General features: G+C 34.4%; 3 protein-coding genes across 5 annotated transcripts; 1 reads left to right on the top strand and 2 right to left on the bottom strand.

The window, feature by feature from the left end:
• Positions 1-233: 233 nt before the first annotated feature.
• LOC147477818 (uncharacterized) lies at positions 234-4,785 on the bottom strand. Of its 2 annotated transcripts, XM_086584557.1 has the most exons (5): positions 4,623-4,785; positions 3,738-3,971; positions 3,501-3,608; positions 3,297-3,412; positions 234-837 (listed from the first exon to the last, which is right to left on the bottom strand). In XM_086584557.1, the coding sequence occupies exons 2-5, from the start codon at positions 3,798-3,800 to the stop codon at positions 693-695; spliced, it is 432 nt and encodes a 143-aa protein (XP_086440683.1). In that variant the 5' UTR covers positions 3,801-3,971; positions 4,623-4,785; the 3' UTR covers positions 234-692. The 2 variants fall into 2 exon arrangements, with proteins under 2 accessions (XP_086440683.1, XP_086440684.1); XM_086584558.1 differs by lacking the exon at positions 4,623-4,785 and having other exon boundaries at positions 3,738-4,484.
• A 3-nt stretch (positions 4,786-4,788) lies between these two features.
• LOC147477817 (small ribosomal subunit protein uS10z/uS10x-like) lies at positions 4,789-8,776 on the bottom strand. 2 transcript variants are annotated; one of them, XM_086584560.1, is made up of 6 exons: positions 7,898-8,776; positions 6,955-7,011; positions 6,790-6,857; positions 6,598-6,686; positions 6,401-6,451; positions 4,789-4,850 (listed from the first exon to the last, which is right to left on the bottom strand). In XM_086584560.1, exons 1-3 carry the CDS (start codon positions 8,144-8,146, stop codon positions 6,804-6,806), a joined length of 360 nt encoding a protein of 119 aa, XP_086440686.1. In that variant the 5' UTR covers positions 8,147-8,776; the 3' UTR covers positions 4,789-4,850; positions 6,401-6,451; positions 6,598-6,686; positions 6,790-6,803. The 2 variants fall into 2 exon arrangements, with proteins under 2 accessions (XP_086440686.1, XP_086440685.1); XM_086584559.1 differs by having other exon boundaries at positions 4,789-4,883; positions 6,598-6,664.
• Positions 8,777-13,752: 4,976 nt separating this feature from the next.
• LOC147477816 (very-long-chain aldehyde decarbonylase CER1-like) lies at positions 13,753-18,299 on the top strand. The gene is made up of 10 exons (XM_086583729.1): positions 13,753-13,908; positions 15,010-15,233; positions 15,614-15,846; positions 15,972-16,191; positions 16,276-16,651; positions 16,766-16,873; positions 17,100-17,300; positions 17,448-17,546; positions 17,632-17,805; positions 17,939-18,299. The coding sequence occupies exons 1-10, from the start codon at positions 13,849-13,851 to the stop codon at positions 18,098-18,100; spliced, it is 1,857 nt and encodes a 618-aa protein (XP_086439855.1). The 5' UTR covers positions 13,753-13,848; the 3' UTR covers positions 18,101-18,299.
• The last annotated feature ends 5,776 nt before the right edge of the window (positions 18,300-24,075 follow it).

Below are 24,075 nucleotides of genomic sequence, written 5' to 3'. Positions count from 1 at the left end.
TTGTTCATAGAGCGACAAGCTGAGATAATCTTAGAAAATGTCACATGGTTTTAGAGGTGGAAAGTTGAACACAATTATGTGTTATGAGAGTATGAGACTATTGAGTGAACAAATTTGAAAGGTCGACACAAAGTTGTACACAAAGACTTAGAGTTGCTCAATATCCCCATAATTTATTTATTATTTATTATTTATTTATTTATTATTATTTATTATTTATTTAAGTTTAGAGGTTACGACAAACCTCAACCTGTATTAGAAGAAATTCTCAAGTACATAGTTCTTTTTCTATCCTCTTCCACAATGCTATGTAACTTAAAATCAAGAGGAGGATTAAAGAAAATGGCAAAATCATCTTGAGATCTGTACAACTTTGAAAGGTAATCAGCTGCTGATTACCCTCTCTATAGACATGCTTAAAACAGTATTTGACAAAGTGTCTTCTAAGAGATTCAATTTGGACCACAATGTTGGAACAGTACCATGGGCTTTGACCTGGGCCTGGATGATATTAATAGCTCCTATGGAGTCTGAGTTGACTTCAAGATTGGAGATTCTTTGCTATTTCGCGTGTTGAAAGCCATTAGCTATAGTGAGGAGTTCCTGGTATATAACCGAGGGTTTATATGAACTACCTGCATACGCCAGAGTAACATTCCCCAAGAATCTCTGATGATCCCTCCAAATCCATTTCAATTGTCATGGACGGAGCCGTCTATATTTAGCATGTATGAGTCCTCCTCTAATGATGCCCATTTGATCCAGTTGGGAGCTGGCTTTTTGAAGTTTAGCTTCAGTCCCAATCTTGCTGCCAATATCCCCATAGTTAAGCTGCCCCTGCCTTCACCAAGCAAACTTCTTATTCATATAGATTCATGAGCAAAAAAAAAAAAAAAAAAAAAAATCCTATAATCGTTCAACAAATACTTGTCATAAACACAAACCTTTAAAAAAAATGTCAGATTTGTTTCCACATTGCAATAGTATGAGGACTAGTTACCATAAGCTAGATTGAGTGTTTAGACATCAAATACATTCCACAAAAATTGTATTAAATTTTTGGTACTTGCATAATCTCTAAAGTGGAGTAAACCACAATAGATCTACCTGAGGACTAAACTAAAACTGCCCTACCTACTTACACATTAATTTTTTTGTTAAATTAACGACTATACCTACTACCCTCATCCGTGGTGGAAAAAATATTAATTCCAAGAAACATCTCTATACTTCACACCATCGATCCAATATAAAGTTCAACTTCATCCCCTTAAGTAATCTCTAAATTGTGGGCATGGCACTGTCTTCTGAAGTTATATGCGGTTTGCACCAAAGAGCCCGATGCACAACATGTTTGTATAAGTTTTGTTCCGTGTGAAACCTGTAAATAATTCAGCCATTTTTTTTTTTTTTTATGAATGTGTAAATATATGATTAAGGGACTAAGTGAATGGAGAAACAAAAGTAGCGCAAGATAGTAAAATTGAATATAGACACACAAAAATGGTCAATTCTAAAATAAACCAAGAAATTCTAACCCATATCATTTTTTTTAATCTTAGAATGTTGAAACTTGAGGTTTAGTGCGCTATAGTTTCTTTGATTCATGGGGTAGAAGCTTAGTATAATAGTTCTCATTCGAAACCATAAAATACATAATAAGAAAGGATAACCTTTAGCTATGTCACAAAAACTTAAAAAATCACTCTTTGATTAAAATCACGCCACAAATAAATATGCAAGTGTGAGGTATCAGGGAGGCAAAAAGTTCAAAACCATTATAACAAACCACGTTGGAAATATGAATAGTCTAAAGCGTTGAAATCATAAAATGGAAGCAAAAAAGGTATGTGAGAATCACTGATGAGATAAGCGGCTTTCTCTCTTTTAAAATGAGATGAGTACTTTACCTTTATATATCCTAAGCACTTGTAACTCTAGGAGATAATATAAAGAAACCCACCAATTCTTAACAAAATTAAGTAAAATGAAGCAACCAAAATATGTCCAGTTAAGAGAAAGGGGGTGGGGAGTTGAACTTTTTAAGTTCAAACCCACCAAGCCTTGACAAAATTAAGTAAAATGAAGCAACCAAAATATGGACACTTAAGAGATGGATAGGGTGTGGGGAATTGAACTTTTCACAGTTAAGAGATAGGGTGGAGGGAGTTGAACTTTTCAAGTTCAAACCCATGAAATACCATAGCTGATGGAATAAATATTATCAGACAAATTACTGAAGATATATCATGCATAACTAACAATACCAAACTCAATAAAATATGGAAACTTTCTCATCAATGATGCATATCAAAGACAATTATGAACTCCCCATATGCAAGTAGCTAGAAAACTTTATAAATGGTTAAAGCATATAACTACATACAATTCAGCCCCATTCATATATTAAAAGCAAACATTTCCCTTTCTCTCCATTTTTGATAAATCCTTGTAAACTATGGCTTCAAGGGGATAATGAATGGTTGTTGTTCATGCCCATGAAATACCATAGAAAATGCAACAAATATATACCTAAAGCATATCACTGATATCTGGATTCTTAAAGGATATAACATGCATAGCTAACAATAACATGCACATGTGTAAGACGTACAATTATCAACTCACCAGAGCAAGTAGAAATCTGAAAAAATGGGTCAAAGTTTATAACAACATACAATTCAGCCCACCTTTTAGCTTCTTCCTTAATGGTAATTGTATTGAGTAAAAGAAAAAAGTTACAAAGATACATAAAATGTTTGTATCCAAATGATAGCTTCAAGCTCTTCTCAACTTGGATTCAATCAATAACCCTACAATTCAACCTCAGTCACTAAAAAATGACCCATCCCATTATCTCTGCTTTTGGTAAATTTTTTGTAAACACTCAAATCCTATTTTTGTGAAGATTCTGAAATTGGCACCTCATTTTTATTAAAGTATGAGTGGAAAATCAAGGAATGGGACACCCTCTAACATCCAGAAAAGCCCATGCGATCATTCTAATGTCTAATACTCCAGAAAATAAAATATGTACTGACTAATCCTGGTGAAAAAGTATCAAGAGGTGCTCAAGGATTATGTAATACCTCCGAATACATAGAATATATAGTCTATATTTGCATTTTGATTCAATCAGTAATACATTCAATTAAGCCATGGTAAACATCAAAATTCTGTTGTTATGCATATCTATCTACGCCCCATGTATAGAGTAGGAAATTGGCCAACATTTCTATATTTCACATAATATGTAAATGCTATAGAGTTTATATGGCATGTGGATAGCAACCCACCTGTAAACCATGTTGTCCGGCATGGTACTTGTTATCACCTTCAAGATTTTCAACTCCAACATTCTTGTCAAGAGAAGCATAAACATCCAGACCACCTTTAACACCCAGCTGAAGGTCTGCCACACACATTTTTCAGATTTATGTAAGAACAAAACCCTTATTTTCTAAACTTATAAAGTGTTGACTTTAGCCTAGAAAGAATACCATAAATGACTCTTTCGTCATAGAACTATGATCCACGTTCATGAATTGAATAAAACTTATGAGATCCCCTTCAAATAACCATTGTATGGTACTCTCTACAATAGTTCCCTGCATCAATAAACAAATATCTCATACTATCTCACAACCAACCCCTCCCCCCCACAAGGCCACAATAACACCTCAAAACAACTCAGACCATCTCAAACATGTCCTCAGCATAAAACCATAGTACAATACCTTCATTTTGTCTTCAAGCCTTTCGCAAAGAACTCTATTGAGTTCTTGCACGTCATGCTGCATGGAAGAATCATCTATATCCCATCCAAAAGATTTGGTAAGCTCTTATGTCGCAATACTATTCTCGGCTTCTCGTTGTATTGGAGCTCATAGAACAAACTCTGCAAAGCTAGAATGAGGCTACTTGATTGCATATCACTAACTGTTCACTGTTGTTGGCATGTGGTAAACAACCTATAGTTCAATAAAAGTACTATTAAAACACAAACTTCTTTTTAAAAAATAGTATCTCAAAATTCAGCGTACATCATAAATTATTGTCTAAAAGATAAGTACTCATCCATCATTCATTATTCTCATATATTGTCTTGAAAGTCTCCATAAATTAGTATTTAGGCATGCAAAGACCACCAAATATTATGACAATTCTACAATTCTAGCACCAAATATTCTTATATATTAGTGCTACCGAGAAACATATTAATTTTAAAAAATGAGCAAGGAAAATGAATCCCCAACTACCTAAGTATTTTCTTGGTGAGACCATCATAGTCTCTATCTACTATATATAATGAAAATCTTATCAACTGGCATGTTAGCTCTTCCCTTCACAATACCTCGTTACAATGATGGACATGATATAAGTTGGATAATCACAATAACACAAAGATAGAGGTTAATGAAGTATAAAAATAAAATTAGAAAGAAAGTCATCATACCTGCCATTGACTTCTTGACTGTGGTAGATTTTCCCATACAATAACTCTTGCATTGAAAAAAAAAAAAAAAAAAATATATATATATATATATATATATATATATATATATATATATATATATATATAATAATAATAATAATAATAATAACATAATTAAGATACTAACCTTTGATGAAGCACTCTCGTACTTCATGTTGTTCAGCAAAAGTGGCTATTGACAAAAGATCCTAGAGAAAACCAAAGCGAAAATAATATCCGAAATAAGAGTCACTCAGTTAAAGGTATACATATGGATCAAATTGAATATAGCATTTATGAAACTAGACTCTTGTACTAGACTCTTGTTCTTCCTCTTCTGTGACCAAAGCAATAAGTAGTGGTTTCTCTTCCTCTTCTACGGGAAGTGGTGGTAAAATTGTCATCAATCCTTGAAGAAAGAAATTTTTCGGGTGGCAAGTACAATATATGTAAGAAAGTGGCGTCACAGTAATTATTCAAATGAATGCATGTACAAAGAGATAAAAATGATGTAACACTTTTGTGGCTTTTAATTGTGCTTAAATGTTATTCTTGTGTACGTGCTATGCATAATTGGAGTTGAGGGTATGTAGTTTTAGATATCAATGCTTAGACTCCCTCTATGAAGACCTATCAAGCACTTGGTATGGCTAGTTGTCTATCTCATAGCCTTAAGCATACATGGAGACTTAAACCCTTTGCTCTCTGTAAATAAAAGTTAATAATATCCGAAGGACCCTCTTGTTCATGTTCAATAACTCCATAATTCTCATGATCATGATCATAAGGATCATATTTTTCCTTCCACTACACTACTTTCAAGCTCTATGTAATTTATGTCGAAGCATTAACTTTTCCTTTCCAATCACTTCTCTCAAACGATTCATCATTTCTCCAATAACCCTATACTATAACAGAATCTTCAAATGTTTTTCCTCAAATTTGTTAGTACTTGCCATACATGTCTAAACCCTAGCTGATGGAAGTGGATAGCTTGCTTTGCCTAGCGGGGGCTTAATTAGCATTGTATGGCTTGTTAGGAAGGGTTGGTGATGGGTAATATGGATATTGGTACGGCTCCAGTCCATATAACTGGCCATCATGTCAATTGTAGGAATTGGTGATTGAGAAAGGCATATTCACATTATATGGATAACTGAAACCATGATACATGCCCCCATAAACTCCTATAAATGAATATGAAAACTTAAGATAAAGTGATAAACTGACGATTCGACAAACTGGTAAAATTCTTGACAGATAAAAGAGAAAACCTCATTAATTTATATAGAAAACAAACCAAGAGGTCCAATGAAAACAATACTAATTGCATGTTAAACTAAGTTTAACGAACATACAGGGTGGGCATGAACCCTCTACCACAATGCTTTCTATGAGTGAAGTCCTTGTTTTTAGGGGTTTTTAGGACTTCCATTCCCTTTTTACATGGATTTGCACATGGTTTGAAATTTTTTATATTCTGCATTCGGGATTTGTGTGCGAAATTCAATTTCTGCAATGCATACTTGGGATATGCATAAATAGTAAGAAACACAATATCTATAAACTATATCAGTGGTGCTCAACCATGGTCTTACTTTGTAAGCATACAATGAGTGAGCGTAGCAAATCAAGATTGTAACAAAAGTTCAATTTTACTGCTCAACCATTAAAATTCAATTTTACTGTTAGCAACAACAACGATATCCATTAAAACACCTTTGGACATCCATTCGTGATCTATTCCATCTCCAAAATCTAGCAATAAATGCATGTGATATGCATCTCAAGTTAACTTCTATAAAAAAACTATTTTTAATTCCTAGGGCTTTAAATATTTAAAACTTTGAAATTCATATTCTTATAAAATGAAAAATTGTATATCATTTGTGAAGTGTGAAGTAAATGCAGTCAATTGAGACTTACCCCAAAATCCTCACAAAATAGAACTTCCATGGCTTTCCTTGTTTCATAAATCTAGTTCGAAGGAGTGGTGAACAAAAATATGTCAAAATTAGTTTTACAATGAAGAAAGAAGAAAATTGGGAATATAACAGGTGTGTTAATCTACTGCTCATCTCTAATCTCGTTTATAAGATGAAACTAGAAACTCTAAGAAATACCTAAAAGAATGAGCGACAATAGTAAATTGGACGTCTTCGGCACTATAACTTGACTGGTCGACTTTAACTGCATAGAAGCAAGTTTGATACTATTGAAGAAGCAACAAAGAATTGAGTAATAGAAGGTACATGTACATGTAACAAAGAAAAAATGCTTCAATAATATAAGATAATTGGAAATGAACAAACAACCTCATGAAAGCCACCTATTCTTCCCATATCAACAACCTTGTAACCTGATGAATGTTATCTATCTGAACCTGAACCATATTTACAATAACAATATTCATGTGGAGCTTAGAAAACACATCATACAAAGGTAATAAATCACCACCATACCATCTACCAACTACTTACATGCAGTAAAGTCCAATGAAAGAAGACACATAAACGTTGTTTATCTGCTAACCATCCCTAGGAAAGTGTTCAACCATATGAGTAGAAATCCAGTACATAATACCATGACCTTACAGATTTGGTTTTACAACGGATGTGGAAAAAAGAAGAAGAATATAATTTCTTAATTCAAATATAGTGTTGGACCAATGTACTATAGAATTAGCACTAAAGGAATTGAATACAATATTGATTTGGTTTTGCAGCAACGAACAAAACCAATACACTGTCCTCTAATTCAACCGACACGCAAGTTTCTCTTCATTTTTTTTTCTAGTGTTATCCCCATATCTTCGGATTGAAATATTATGCTAAAAATCAAATTTGATAATTCTACATATGCAATCAATTAGTACAATCAAATTGAATTGAATTCAGCCGTATAATGATCCATGCCCAAAACTAATTCAATATATGGGAGTATGTCAAGAAAGCAGTTCCCCCGGCAAGCATATGGATGAAAGAAAACGTAGCGGCTCCTACAATTAAAAAAGTACCATATTCACCTGAATAAGTCCATATGACTATTCACTTGTCATATACACTGGCACATATATATGAAGTTTGATTATTTTCTTATTTTCCACCAGTAGCATCTGTGGCCTTGCTGAGAAGTGAGAACAGAAAAGGCCTTCATATCGAGGATCTGATTTTGGGTCCACTACGTTTGATGTTGTTTCACTCAATTTTAATAAAGACACCATTCTTAAACTTTGAAATAATTAAATTTTGTATGAGATGATAATTTCTACTGCCTAATGGATGAAAATAAGTTTAAATACAACTATAAATTTATATTCCCTGCAATATAACACATATAAGCATTACAATTGTATGAGAAGGTAAATAATTGTCGAATATAGAGACAGGTCATTCCAAACTAACTAATAAGAAAGAGACATACCTTTAGCTCCTCAGCCATAATCTTGTTGTTTGTATTTTGAATTCCATGCTTGACAACAATCTTTGCAACTTTGGTGGGTATTCTGACCAGTCCTTTCACCTTCAGAGTTCCAGTCTTTGCACCAGTCATAAGATCATCACACACTTTCTCGAGATTCTTGACATTCTTACAGGAAAAAATAATCCTCATACGATGTTCATCAGGTACTTTCTCCTCGTAACCCTGCTTTGCAGGCTTCTGCATACCCATCGCCAATCAAATCGAAGTATAGTGTTTCTCTCTTATCAACACCCCAAAAAGCGATGTAGAAAACAAATAAGGGAATTTACATAAAATAAACAACAAATCATAAGAACTGGTACTACGTTACAAGAGGAAAAAGTTAGGATTTTTTTTTTGAGAAAACCACTTTCAGATACTACACGAGGAAATATCTTATCTTTTGAAATCGAGAATTTTTTTTTGTGCTTTAATCGGCAGCAGAGATACAATTAAGGATATATGTTTTGTTTTGTTTTTAGGCTTTTAGCTTTTTTAAGAGAGAGCTAATGAGGGGAGATTTGAGAGAAGAAGAGACGTCTGGTTTTCCAGCATTTAAATTGGATATAAATGATAATAAATTCGATATTAATTTGAAGGGTAAGTCGCGAACAATTGAATAGTGGCGTGTAGTTAATTTCCGACCTGAATTTACACATACGTCCTTAAGTTATTATGTAATCTTAAGGGTATAGATGGTACTAAATTTTGAAATGACTAAGTAGTCCTTCTTAAAGGCATTGAATAATTGATTTTAATATTTTATCAAGGGTATTTCATGGTAGAAAAAAGGCTAGTCCAATTTAAATGTCCATATTAATTATGGTATACTCTACTAATTGAGATATACCTAATAAGAATATCTGGTTCAACCTTTGACACCATTGATTATGCACAATGGTCCAAGACGTGCATCTAGTACAACTTTGAGGTTTGATACTTTGAGTCTACCTTAGCTGTAGTGCAGTACTACATTTGAGTTTTGACTTCTGCCATATGGCATGTTTGAGCGGGTTGCATAGTGCAACTTCGTAAAGGGATTGCTGCTTAGCGTTCCTATTGCTAGCTTGATATTAGATGGGTTGGTTGTTAAACGATTAATAGTTTGGCGCATTTATTTTAATTATCACAAAAATATCTTATGAACTATCAACTATGAGGATTGCTGCTTAGCATTCCTATTAAGCTAGCTTGATATTAGATGGGTTGGCTGTTAAACGATCAACAGTTTGGCTCATTTATTTTAATTATCAAAAAAATATCTTATGAACTTTCAACTAACTATGAGGATTGCTGCTTAACGTTCCTATTGCTAGCTTGATATTAGATGGGTTGGCTGTTAAACGATCAACAGTTTGGCGCATTTATTTTAATTATCAAAAAAATATCTTATGAACTATCAACTATGAGGATTGCTGCTTAGCGTTCCTATTGCTAGCTTGATATTAGATGGGTTGGCTGTTAAACGATCAACAGTTTGGCGCATTTATTTTAATTATCAAAAAAATATCTTATGAACTATCAACTATGAGGATTGCTGCTTAGCGTTCCTATTGCTAGCTTGATATTAGATGGGTTGGCTGTTAAAAGATCAGCAGTTTGGCGCATTTATTTTAATTATCAAAAAAATATCTTATGAAGTATAAACTATGAGGATTGCTGCTTAGCATTCCTATTGCTAGCTTGCTATTAGATGGGTTGATTGGCTGTTAAACGATCAACAGTTTGGTGCATTTATTTTAATTATCACAAAAATATCTTATGAACTATCAACTATGAGAATTGCTGCTTAGCATTCCTATTGCTAGCTTGATATTAGATGGGTTGGCTGTTAAACGACCAATAGTTTGGCGTATTTATTTTAATTATCAAAAAAATATCTTATGAACTATGGGTTAGCGGTTAAACGATCAACAGTTTGGCGCATTTATTTTAATTATCACAAAAATATCTTATTAACTATCAATTATGAGGATTGCTACTTAGCGTTTCCATTGCTAGCTTGATATTGATATAACAATCAAGAGTTTGGCGCATTTATTTTAATTATCACAAAAATATCAACTATGACTCTGCGAAGAGTTCCATTTATTTTAATTATCACAAAAAATATCGTATTTATCAAAAATCTATATATCTTTTCAGCAATCTGCGAGGAACCGTTCAAAAATATAAAGATTTCTATATTCCGCTTTCAACCCATGTGACGTGGTTATTCCGGATTTTTTGAATATTATCATGACAGGGTGTTGTGTTGGCATGACAGGGTGTTGTGTGGAGAGAAGGGTGTTAAACAGTTAGAATAATGAATGCATGAACTGATGAACAAAGCGTGCTCCCATAATAACAATTTGGGCCCGTTTTTGCATGTTCATGGAACTATGGAAGAAGGATGCATCCAAAATTATGCATCATTCAAATTTTTTTCCTGCCACCTCCAATCTTCAAGCAGCTACTAGCTAGCTCGCCAATTGTCTATATCCCATCTCGAAACTCGGACCAAATTCTTGAATTTTCTAGTATGTATACATGATTTTTTTTGAAACATGAATGAATCTTCCCAAACACCATTCCGTGCACAGATGAAAGTTTTTGTTATAAACTTATATCTGACCAAATGTGCTAAACGTTTTGGTATTTCAATAATCAACTTCAAGACCTACAATAGATTTCATACTGGTCTTATGATATGTGCTGAACTAGTTTGAAACTCTGAATTATATTTCACTTATATTTCATGAATAATAAATTTGGTTTTTCGAGACTTCGAATTCCAGCCAGTTAGAGATCGATTTTTATTCATGTGTTGAAACATCCCTGGCCACCAGACTCTACCCTGCAATATTCAGTTTATTATTTACTTGAAGAACAGGGTTTAGGATATGTATGATTGATGTATGGCTGAGATTTATGGAGCTACCTAAATAGAGTGGTGATACATGCATTATCATGCATCATAGAAGGGTCGTATTCAATAAACGGTATTGAATTTGTACATATGTTGTCAGCACAAGGAAACAGTTAGATTCAGCTGTACACACATTTCGTATCTGCATTTATAACTAGTGCATGAAATATTCAATATTCATACCTAAACCTTAGAGCATCTCCAGGGTTGGTAGTATATTTTTCAAATTTGAAGAATTTTTTTAGAGAATCTGGTCACAAATTTCGACTAATTCTAGGTGGTCGCAAATATCGACCACAAAATTAATTATAGACCCCACCACGCACGCCATTAGTAATGTTGCATGTCAGTACTACTGTCGCGCGCCAATACTAATGTCGCGTGCTATTGAGTAGAAAGTCGGAAATTTCATAAATTGCTTCATTCTCACCCAACACTCCAAAATTATCTCCACAACCATAGCTTCTTCTTCATCATTCCAAAAAACTAGCCAATATACCAATGTTGGCGAATCAACTCAACAATCATGTTATTTTGATATACTCAATCAAGAAAGGTGCCAAATTTACACCTCAAGAAAACACCTTGCATTATCATACAAGTATCTGAACAAAATGTGTCATAAAGCACCACATTGTCAAGGTTATATATTCTTACCTAGAAGTTGTAACGAAGATGACGAAGAAGTAAAAATTTTGAAATGCATGTATGATATATGTCATGGTATGGAATATATATATATAGACAGTTTGTTGATATGCACATGTTGTGGTGAGGATGATCATTGGTATAGGTATTGTCCCTATGCACAGATACCATGCCCAAATGGTTGTGATGGTGTTAGAGAGTTGAAAAAGTTTGCGAACCTTGAAGAAAATGTCTTGATCTATTGAAGTGTTTAGTGTGTGAAAAATGTGAGTGGTTAGGTGCTGTAATAGAAAATGTTAAGAGTAATTAATCATTTTATTTTCTATGACTATGTACCTTAATATGTTTTTTTTTAATATGAATAAACTTTTATTTTATATAAATATATGATAGTTTAAATTAAATAAATAAATATATATATATATAATAAAATAGAAATTGATTAACATTGTTTATTGATGATTAAGAATAAATATGCATCTACAAAATTAAATTAAATTACAACAATCAACGTCGGTCATCCCTAATGCTCCATAGACGCTCGACAAGGTCGCTTTTAAGTCTATCATGTATAGTTTTTAATTGAACTTGTAGAGTCCCCTCAATGTAGTGTTCCCGAGTAGGTGGGATCTGTGGTTGCCTTTCTGGATCAGGAATGCACCTCTTCATTTCATAATTTTTATTCTTAGCTCCAATTATCATATTGTGCAATATGATACATGCTCTCATAACAGTACCGTACCCATTGTCTCCACATGCCATAATTTGCAAAGTTTTACCAAAATCCCAAATTTAGATTGCAAAACCCCAAAAGCTCTTTTAATATCTTTCCTTGCAGCTTCTTGCATCGTTGTGAACCAATTCGTCTTTATAGCATTATGGTTTGAAATTGTTTGTATAAATGCCGCATAGTCAAGATAGATACCATCAACTAAATAATAACCCATATTATAGCTATACTGATTTACATCAAAATAAACAGGTGAAGAAGTACCATTGATCACGTGCTCAAATACCGGCGAGTTGTCCAACACGTTAATGTCATTGTGTGACCTTGACATCCCAAAGAAAGAATGTCATATCCACAAGTCTTCGGTTGCAACAGCTTCGAGAATAACAGATGGTTTTCCAGAATGACCACTGTAAGCACTTTGCCATCCAGTTGGACAATTATGTCATTCCTAATGCATATATACAATCAATGCTTCCTAACATACCCGGCCATCTACATATGGCAGAATGTGCAAGCAAGCGTTCTGTATTTGTAATATTTGGCCTTCGCAAGTAGACTGAACCGTACAATTTGATAATTGCATCACAGAAATGCCTCAACGCCTGGTTTCAAGTTTGCTCGAAAATGTATAATTGATCGTCAAGTTGATCAGCCACCGTACCATAACCAAGAATACGCAAAGCTGCAGCCACCTTGATCAGAGGATCTATACTAGGTTTACCAGCATTGTTAAATTTAGGCTGAAAGTACTTAAAATGAGTCTGAATATCGTTGAAGATGTGAAGAAATAAAGATTTTTTTCATACGAAAGCGCCGTTTGAAATTCTCTTTCGGAAAAACAGGACGATCGACGAAGTAGTTGGCTTTCAAGATTTCCAAAGTCAGAGCATAGTTTCTATATTTCACTTTTTGACCCTTCTTTGAACCACCATGTGGTGCTTTCGGAGCATGTACTTGTGCTTGTGCAAGTACAACCAAATGATGTTTCATAAGGGGAATGACGTTAACAAATTCTTCATCAAGACTATTTACCGAGTCTTCCGCTGGAGAAGATGAAGAAGAAGACAACAATGAAGATAAAAATTGAAGGAGAAAAATCTCATACACTTCATAATCTATTTTTTTGGCAATGTGTGTGTGTGTTGTTTGTTAATGATTGATGTGAAATGATTGAGTTATTTGATAAAAATGTTTGAGTTGAGTGTATGTAAAATGAAAAAAGAGATGAGTGTAGATATAGGATATAGAATTCTGGCCGTTTTTTGCCCGTTGGAACACGCGACATTAGGAGTGGCGCGCGACAGTACGACTGGTGCGCAGCGCTGGTCAAAGTCAAAAAAAATATTGAAGCGACATTTGCAATGGCGCGCGATATTATCAATGTCGCTCCGCATCCGCATTCAAATTGCCAAATTTGCGATCAAGCAGGTGATGCGACCAATTTGAGGCCACCTAGAGATGGAATTTCGAGAAATTTCAAAATTTTCTTCAAAATTTAAGAATTTAACATGTTATCCTACCACCTAGTGCTCTTAAGGGAATTGAAACTGCCTTCAAGACTAAGTTATATAAAGCGAGCAGAGAAGAACCACATCAGAGAACAAAGAAAAGAACGAAAGAAGGATGGCTACTAATCCTGGAATTCTCACTGACTGGCCTTGGACAAAACTGGGAAGGTTCAAGGTATTCTCAAATTATTTAGCACTTCTTTTCTTCCTACTTAAGTGAATGTTTGATTGCACTAGTTTGCTAGAAGATACAAGTATTAAGAATTTAAGATCATAACTGCTTGCAACTGTTTAAAAAATGTTTCTTTCTTTGGTTCAAACTTCAAAGGTGGGCCTTCAACTATTTCCTGTCTTGCATTTTGTAGTTAGTTAGCGATTGCATTTTTGTGTACTTTTGGCTTGCTCATTGTAGTAAATTTCCTGTAACTAACTTACTTCGCTGGTCTTATGTACATAGGGCACTTAGAGTAGTCTCAAATTGATAGGAATGATTAAGAAAATCACAAATGCTACAACACTTTTTTGGTGTAAAATTAGATAACGTCATACGCATTATCATATTCATATGCATTGTATTGAACAAGATTGGGGGAGTGGGGCATGACATAGAAGTTCAAAGATACAGAGAATGTGAACTTATCAAAAAAAAAAAAAAAAAAAAAAAAAATGAAACGAAAGACAGAAAGATGCCAGAGGATGTTTGCAAGAAAACAGAGATCGACCAGTCGACCACCACTCGATTCTTTATACAAGTAGTTTATCCCCCGGCCCACATTAAGTTGTAACTTGTAACCAATAAAGGTTACCACATATATTAAGTGTAGTGTATGTAACTTTGAAGGGTAGCACAGCTGGTCCGGTTTTGGGTTTACTCTCCAATTCCCTTCGGAGCCAATGACGAGAGGCAGTATGCGTAAGCTGGCCCGGACACCGGTCAGAAAAATAATTTTTTAGTAATACCTAGGAAGCATGCAGAAAAAAGTGCTGAAAAATTACAAAATGAACCGACCAAAGTGGTAAGATTATGGACCCTTCGGTAGGGCTTCTGCCTTTTTGGCAAGTTTGGTAGGGATCAATGAATGGGCCACTTGCAGTCTCTAGTATATATCGTTTTCATGTTTCTTTTTTAACATAAAAAATATCTATGTACTCATTTAAAATTTTGTCTGGAGTTGAACAGGTCGCAATTAACTATGTAACCATATATTTTACATTTTACGTTCAGTAAGCCGTAAAATTTTATATTATGCTAATTTTTCTTCTCGTTTGTTTGAAGTACATCGTTTTGGTCCCTTGGGTGGGACGTAGCATATATTCCTACACAACAAAAGGAGAAGGAGAGAGGGATTTGACCAACTTTCTGATTCTCTCTATGATTATATGGCGAGTAATACACAACCAAATGTGGATTAGCTTTTCCCGTTACCAAACTGCGAGAGGGAAGAATAGGATTGTTGACAAGAGTATAGAATTCGAACAAGTTGACAGAGAAAGTAACTGGTAAGTCTTATTTATTTAAGTAACAATGTAACCATACTATATTCAAGGACGGAACCAAAAACTAAAGTTCGGGTGCGAATTACATGTATTATTATCTTTTACTATTTTAAAAATCCTGACCCCCACCTACAGTGGAGTCTTAGTGACCCCACCTACAGTCCGTAAAAAAAAAAAAACTACATATAAAAAGGTTAAATAAGTAATTCAATTTTTGTAGATTACTTTATAGAATGGCCATTGGTGCATCAGACTAGTAAATTTATAATTGACCTCTCAAATCTTCCCTAGGCGCACCCTGTGTTTCCATCCTTCGTTATATGTATAAATGGATTGATAATTTATTCGGTTTAATATGCTTGAGTTTGATGAATGGAGTGCAGGGATGATCAGATTATATTCAATGCTTTGCTATTTTACGTGGGGAATAATTACTTAAAAGGATTCCAAAATCTACCATTCTGGAGAACTGATGGTGTTCTGTTAACTGCTCTAATTCATATCGGTCCAGTGGAGTTCCTCTATTACTGGCTTCATAGAGCATTGCACCACCACTACCTTTACACACGCTACCACTCTCACCATCATTCCTCCATTGCGACTGAACCCATAACATGTAAGACTATCAAATTGGACTATATATTACATATGTCAACTAAGTAAAGGCGCAAATATATGCACCAACCATATTTTGTAACCAATTTTTCGTTTTCAAGAACTAATCTGTTTGGTTTATTTCAGCTGTGATTCATCCATTTGGAGAGCATATCGCGTATTTCTTGCTGTTTGGAATCCCAGTATTGTCCCTTGTCTTTACTGGAACAGCTTCTGTAGTAGCTGTTGCTGGATATATCACATATATTGATCTCATGAACAACATGGGGCATTGCAATTTTGAGTTTCTTCCCAAGTGGCTCTTCAAAGTATTCCCTATCATCAAGTATCTCATGTACACTCCATCGTAAGTACATAATGTTTGACAAGACAAAAGCAACCAACATTTCAAAATTTGCATTTTTACTGATATTGATAATTTACTCGGCAGGTTTCACTCTCTCCATCACACTCAGTTTCGGACCAACTACTCGCTTTTCATGCCATTCTACGATTACATATATGGTACTATGGATAAATCTACAGATACCCTATACGAAAGCTCACTTAGCCGACGTGATAATTCGCCACATGTAGTTTATCTCACTCATCCAACTACACTGGACTCAATCTACCATCTACATGTGGGATTGGCCTCCTTCGCGGCTGACCCCTACAAATCCAAATGGTACATGTGGATGCTGTGGCCACTAACCCTGTGGTCTGTGTTGCTAACTTGGGTGTCTAGTCACTCCTTTGTTGTGGAAAGAAACATATTCAATCATTTGAAAATGCAGACATGGGCTGTTCCAAGATATCGCTTCCAAGTAAGAATTATGCTATATCTCTGATATTTTCAAATCCAAATCGTCTCTGTCAGGGAGTCAATATTGAATTTTATCAGCAACGTTGGAATTAACACGCTTTTAATTTTCTTGCAGTATCTTTTACCATGGCAAAAAGAGAAAATAAACAGATTGATTGAAGAAGCCATCTTGGATGCAGATGCAGCAGGTGTGAAGGTGTTGAGTTTAGGCCTTCTAAACCAGGTGTTGACACGAACTATATTTCATTCTGAATTACATCAGTAACATATTCATGATCACTAGGGTGTAGAACATATTATTACAAATTTGTTGCCTCCTCTATAATCTTGTAGTAATCTCAAATGAAAACTTAACATTGTAACTCAATTTACCTTAATTTCTCATATTGGATTAACATTTTTTCCATTTCTTCAAACATACAAATACTTATATGCTCCCAAACATGCAGGGGGATGAACTTAACGGGAATGGTGAGCTGTACATCCAGAAACACCCAAATCTAAATGTGAGGCTGGTGGATGGGAATAGCTTGGCTGTTGCTAGTGTGGTTAATAGTATTCCCAATGGCACAAAACAAGTACTTCTGAGAGGAAACCTGTCTAAGGTGGCTTATGCTGTTGCCAGAGGATTATGTGAAAAGGGTGTCAAGGTGCATAAACTCACTTGTATCTATTTGTTTCATGAAAATCATTTCATCGGAAGTTTATCTGTTAATTTAAGTCATTTCTGGTTATTTATTTATCTCTAGATGTAGTTTAAACAAAACGTATTTATTAACTAACCCCTTAATGAACAGGTTGCCACACCTTGCAAGGAAGAGTATGAGAAGCTCAAAGGAAGGCTTGGCTCAGAATTGGGAAGTAATTTGATCCTTACAAGCAGTTATGCTGATGAGGTACATTGTATATCAAACTTATGTATATAAGTTTATTGTAGCTAGGTAAACACATAGTTTAACAAAGCCGTAAACTAACTTGCAGGTTTGGTTGGTGGGAGATGGACTGACTGATGATGAGCAAAATAAGGCAGGAAAGAACACAATATTCATTCCGTTCTCACAATTCCCTCCTATTAGAGTTCGAATAAATTGCATCTACTACAGTACTCCTGCATTTATCATCCCCAAAGCTGTCGAAAACATGGACTCCTGTGAGGTTAGTAAGACTTCAATGAATCACATCCATGCTCACATTAGAATTACGTTCTAAAAATATTCTAGTCTCATTTTGTCATACTCTTCAAGTATTCTAACTAAATATTTTCTGTATCCTCTGTTTTCATTTGCAGAATTGGTTACCAAGAAGGGTGATGAGTGCATGGCGGGTGGCTGGAATAGTTCATGCCATGGAAGAATGTGGCAAACATGAGTGTGGCAAGACAATGTTTGATATAGAGAAAGTATGGCAAGCAGCTCTTCGACATGGATTCCGTCCATTACATTCCACCTGATCCCATCACACCAACTATTGTTCTTCTACGGACATAAATGTACTCTTGACTCTTGAACAAGACTTTCTATATCATATCATACGTATTAGTGACTTTTAGTAAAAGCTATGTAATGGAATATAATTTCTGCAACAAGAACAAACTGTGAATATAAAGAAGGTTGGCTGAGACACGAATCGGAATGCTTTCTTTAAGGTTGTTTCGCGGCTGTTCCTCTTTATGCAGACAGAGCAAGTCAACCCCCAAGATACAACAGCCAGTTATACTCTCCTTTGTTTATTGCAGATAAACCAAAGAAGAAAAGGAAGAACCACGATACTGATCTTATGATTGCCCAAAACATAGTTTAGAAATTAGTTTTGCAGATACTATAGGCTGCTGTTATAGGAGTATTTATAGAGAAAAAACGTGGAGCACTTAATAGATCCAAATTGTAGGAAATTGCTTCAGTTTCCCGATAAGGATTGGATTCTACAAGTCCATCATGTTTCTGTTTCCCAAGCCATATCCAATTCTGTTTCCAACCCTATTAGGAAACATATTTTACCAAAAAGAAAATAAGGGATCAAAGAGCCTAAGCCCAAGCCCAAGTTCACCTATTGTTTTATTCAAAATAACACAACAATCCCCCACTTATTTTTTATAAAAACAAAATATAAAATATATTTAAGGGCAATCAATATCAGTATCAACATGTTATGCATAGATGAAGGTGTCAAAGACTTAAACCTTTACGTAGTGAAAGTTACTTAAAGTATAAGAGCCATAAGTCACTAGTTTTAATCACGCAAAACATATCCAGTGTTCTCCTTTCATATTCTGCACATTAAAGGCCCTGTGCTCTCTTCCTGGATCCGTGAATGATCTAGAGAATCAACCATCATTCTCATAGAAAGCGGCCTCTACTTTCACATTCACTAGGTGAGTCTATCAAGAGTGCTCCTGTAGCTATGCACTCCGCCCATAAGGACTATAGAACTTCATTAAGAGTTTTTTCCGAAAACCCTCAACCTATACTTATCGCTGCAGGATTTCATACATTTTACTATATATTCAACTACGGGACAGATAAGTAACAATGCATGTCTCACAACCAACATTCTATGACTTGTTCTTCCCTTTGAACCTAGTTCTTGGGATCTCCAGTCCCTAGGTTGGGTTACCAACATAGATGTTCATCTTTCAATTGACTTCAATCCCATGCTAATAGAGCAATCCACATTGTATCTCTGGCCAGAGCTTTGGTTTGTGAATCTGCAAGGTTATCTTAAGATCTCACAAAATCAAAATAATATGGACTCTCCCAGTAATAGCTGTAATGCTATCAACAAATAAGTATCATTGTAATTAATACCGTCTATCTTAGACTAGTATGTGAGTAAAAAGGCCTTGTACTCAACTAGCTTCTTCACTCGTACTAGCTAAAGCAATAATTTCAGACTCCATAGCATACTATGATATAATGGTCTGTTTCTTGGACTTCCAAGATATAATACCTCCACCAATGCTAAACACATAGCCACTGGTGAGCTCGGAGTTTTCTAAAAGGATGTTCCAATCCAAATCTATTGCTTGCTAGTGTACCTGCAAATAACACCTACTGCATAGGTAATGTCAGGTCTTATACAATCTGTAGCATATCTCAAACTACCAATGATACTTGCATATTCCTTCTGATTCACAGGTTCACCATTATTCACAAATAATTTAACACAGTGATCAAAAGGAGTACCAACAACCATGCAATCGGAGTAGTTATACTTTTTCAACATTTTTCTCAATGTAGTGTGACTGATCCAACCATTTGCCATTAGATGATCTTGTAATTTTAATTACCAACATTACATCAGCCTCACCTAAGTCCTTCATATCAAAGTTAGAAGACAACAGGTTCTTGGTCTCTTTCACAACATGTAAATTAGAACCAAATATTAGTAGATCATCAACATATAAGCATATGATAACACATATCCCATTAAAGTACTTATAATAAATGCACTTGTCACTTTCATTTATCTTTAACCCACTGGTAATTATAAAGTTATCAAACTTCTTATGCCACTGTTTAGGTGCCTGTTTTAACCCATAAAGTGACTTAAGTAATCTACATACCTTTTTACCATTACCTAGTTCCACGTAACCTGTTGGCTGATCCATGTAAATCTCATCTTCTAAATCCCCATTTAAAAGGTTGTCTTAACATCCAGCTGATGAATAACAAGATTATGAACAACATCAATAGAAAATAATACTCAAATGGATGTTATCCGTGTAACAGGTGAATATATGTCAAAGAAATCAAAGTTATCTCTATGTCTAAAGCCCTTCATAACAAGCCTTGCTTTAAACTTGTCCATTGAACCATCAGTTTTAAACTTACTTCTTAAAACCCATTTGATTCCTTTAGTTTTACAACCAATAGGCAAATCAACAAGTTTCCAAGTTTTGTTTTCCATGAGAGAATCAATCTCACTCGAATGACTTCTCTCCAAAACTTGAAATCAAAAGATATGAGAGCTTTTTCAATGGAAGAGGGATCTCCTTCCAAAGTAAAGTGACAAAGTCGGGTCCCAAAACCTTATCTCTTTTATATCTTCTAGGTTCATCTTCTGTGTCCATGATCCTATCATGCAATCTAGATATGTCAGTGTCAGAAACATCAATATTAGGGGCCTTAGAGGATACTACCCCCACTAGCACCTCCACTATTTCTAGATAAATATGGAAATCTATCTTCAAGCAACTCAGCATAAGATGATCAACAAAAACATTTACTCTTCATATCTAGAAAAATGTAGGCATTGCTATCCATAGCATTGCCTAAAAAGACACACTCAAAAGCCTTACTCTCAAGCTTTGAGATTTTAGGATCATGCTTTTTTACAAAAGCCAGACATCCCTATGTTCTGTAGTAACTCAAATTAGGCTTCCTGTTCCTCAATAGCTCATAAAGTGTAACCTTTGTATTAGAATTAACAATTCTATCCAACACATATATAGCTAACAATCAAAACAAAACAACTTCATGCACAAATTTGAGGGTGCTCCATAACTAAGCAACATAGCAACAAATTAATCCCTTTAAGTGTTCTGTTCTTATGTTCATCTACTCTATTCATTTCAGGTGAATAAGGAGCTATCATCTTATGAATAATATCATGTGATTGCAAGAAAAAGATTAAAATTAGCATAACCATATTCAGTACCTCAATCACTTTGAATTGCTTTAATGTTCCTATCATGCTGATTTTGAACCTCAAGTACATAAGCTTTAAAAGCACGAAAAACACCACTTTTTATCTTCAGCAAATAAACATATGTAAATTTCGAGCAATCATCAATGAACGTAATAAAATATATTTTACCACCTCTAGTCAGAACACCATCAAGCTCAGAAATATCAGTGTATACCAAGTTTAGTAGATTTGTACTTCTTTCAATTGACTTGTGACACTTCTTTGTGATTTTGGCCTTAGTGCAAGATTCACCATGTACAAAATCATCATTTAAATTAGGAATTAAACCAAGTATGCTTATGTTCTTAACATATTTCGTGTTAATATGACATAAGCTACCATGCCAAACATTTACAGAACAAGAAATCATGTAAGTAGACGTAAAAGATTATTAAGATCAACAACATCTAATTCGGTCCATACACCTAACAATCCATACACCTAACAATCTCCATATTCCATGGTACTCTCCCAGATGTCTCACCCAAGACCGGCGTCATCTGGTCTAACCCAATCCTCGGTTGGACCTCACCTAAGTTGTGGGGTTCTATATCAATAGAAGTGTATGTTTTTGTCTCCTGAAACCCATTATATGTAGGCATGACTAGCTTTTAATTTTGGTTGATGTGCTAAAGCCTATTTGACCATCCATATATATATATATATATAGTTCCTAGCGTTAGCTTTTGCCGAAACAGTAACATTATGAAGTTACAAATATAATTAATTGAAGATTATAAGTTCGATTCATTTCAAATTAATCCCAAACTTGTTAACATAACAATGGAGAAAAATGAATCTTATTGAAGAACAATTTTAAGAGTAAGAAAGTTCTCACATGTTATTTAACAATGTTAGCAAACCATTGTATTCAAAGTTTCTCAGTGAACGGAAATTACATGAGTTATAACTTTTAAGACGTGGACATTACTAAGAACTTAACATGGTCTTATATCAATCAATGGTCATTTATTTTTCTATTATTTATTCATAGCTAGCCAAAGAACCTCACCTAGTGATTGTGTGATGCAATCCTAGCTAGCCATGAAACAAAAGATTAGGTAAGAGCTGTGATGCTTGCAACTTGGTGAAAGAGGAGATATTTGTTGTTGAAGAGTAGTTGCAAACTTCTAACTTGCCTTGAAAAGAACATAAAGTTAAAAGAAGACTAAAAAAGCTTGAAGAAGTAAAGAGAAGATGATCATTGGAAACACAAAAATGAACTGCCATTGCCATTGAATATATCAGTAGATAAGTAGATACACAAAATTTCAATAGACACAAAAATACGACAAAATTCCGCACGTTCAACTTTATATTTCTCTTTCACATTTCACATAGAGAGCAATACATTTACATAACTAAATGATCTCATTAGTAGTCCTAAACTCTCACACACTCCAAAAACTCGTTCAAGTGTACATTTTTTTTTGCTTTTTCATACAAAAAAACTATCTGCATAGTCTAATCACTCTCTATGGTATACCACATAATATAATTGTTTTATGCAGTGATCCTTCATTGTTTGGTACTTGTACGACCATAAATAGTTGCAATTTGTTGTGCACCATGAACATATTTGTTGTGCACCTTGAAAGTGGCCATGTGATTAACCACTGATCTTTGCATCCCTAGAGGCTGCAATGCCAAAAGAAGGTCAATATACCACACCAATTCAAAAGTCTATTCAAAAAATCTAAGCTATGTGCTTATATATATAACAAACATGCATATTGTGTACATGTTGGTTTTGTATATGTGCCAAATTATGTTGTTACCAATATGTCTAGCCTAAACTTTGAATGGAATATCTAATATATTGCCAAATGCAAATAAATATATTTAGTGGTAGTTCTAACTGCATATATCATATATATCACAACCATAATATTTGTTAAGCAGGGTATGTTGGACTCACTTTGCTTGTCGTTGGCTCATAATGGTCTTGTTTCAAATCACCGTACAATTTTTCTAGAGCCTCCAAGCGAGTGCCTTTGGTTCTTCAATTTTTTAAGCTTCTATAGCTGCTGAAATTATTGATGAAAACAATATTAGAAATTTTAAATGCAAGAGTAAACAGATTATCACATTTGTCACTGTTATATATACTGACCGACATCCCTAGCATAGGTAACAAAGTGCCTGATCAAAACTAATGGAACCATTTTATGAGACAACTCCTCAAACAGTCAAACTCACAATTAAAACCATTTGATCACATAAAAAAATAGCCATTAATTTGACTAAAGAATAGGAAAAAAAATAATCAAACTTTCTTAGAAAGCAAAAATCTATATTATTAATTATTAGGAGGGACAACCAAAAGCTACCGCAACGTCTAAGAGCTCCAGAAAATGCTAAGCATTCAACTGCCCGTTACTGACTTGCAAACATCTTACATAGTAACTTGAAGTCAGATAATATAATACTATTTTGATGAGAAATAAAAGTTACATTAGCGGAAAGTAGGCCTATATTTCCACCAATGTGACACACCACAAATTAAGTTAGCTTTCTCTTTAGGTGTGGGAAAGTTAATCAGTATGGAACGCAAAAGTAATCACTAACTACTTTAGAACCATGAACCATGAAACATATAATAAAACAATTGCATAGAATCGAAGGAAATAAAGATTATAGATAAACTAAATGAAACCCGATAACTAAAAGAACTACCATGTGAATTGCATTTTTCTGAGAAAAACATAAATGAAAAATCAATGAAAGGCCAGAATCCAA

This window comes from Coptis chinensis, chromosome 9 (assembly GCF_015680905.1).
Source record: "Coptis chinensis isolate HL-2020 chromosome 9, ASM1568090v1, whole genome shotgun sequence".
Classification (NCBI taxonomy): Eukaryota; Viridiplantae; Streptophyta; class Magnoliopsida; order Ranunculales; family Ranunculaceae; genus Coptis; species Coptis chinensis.
This window is presented reverse-complemented; position numbering and strand designations above follow the sequence as displayed.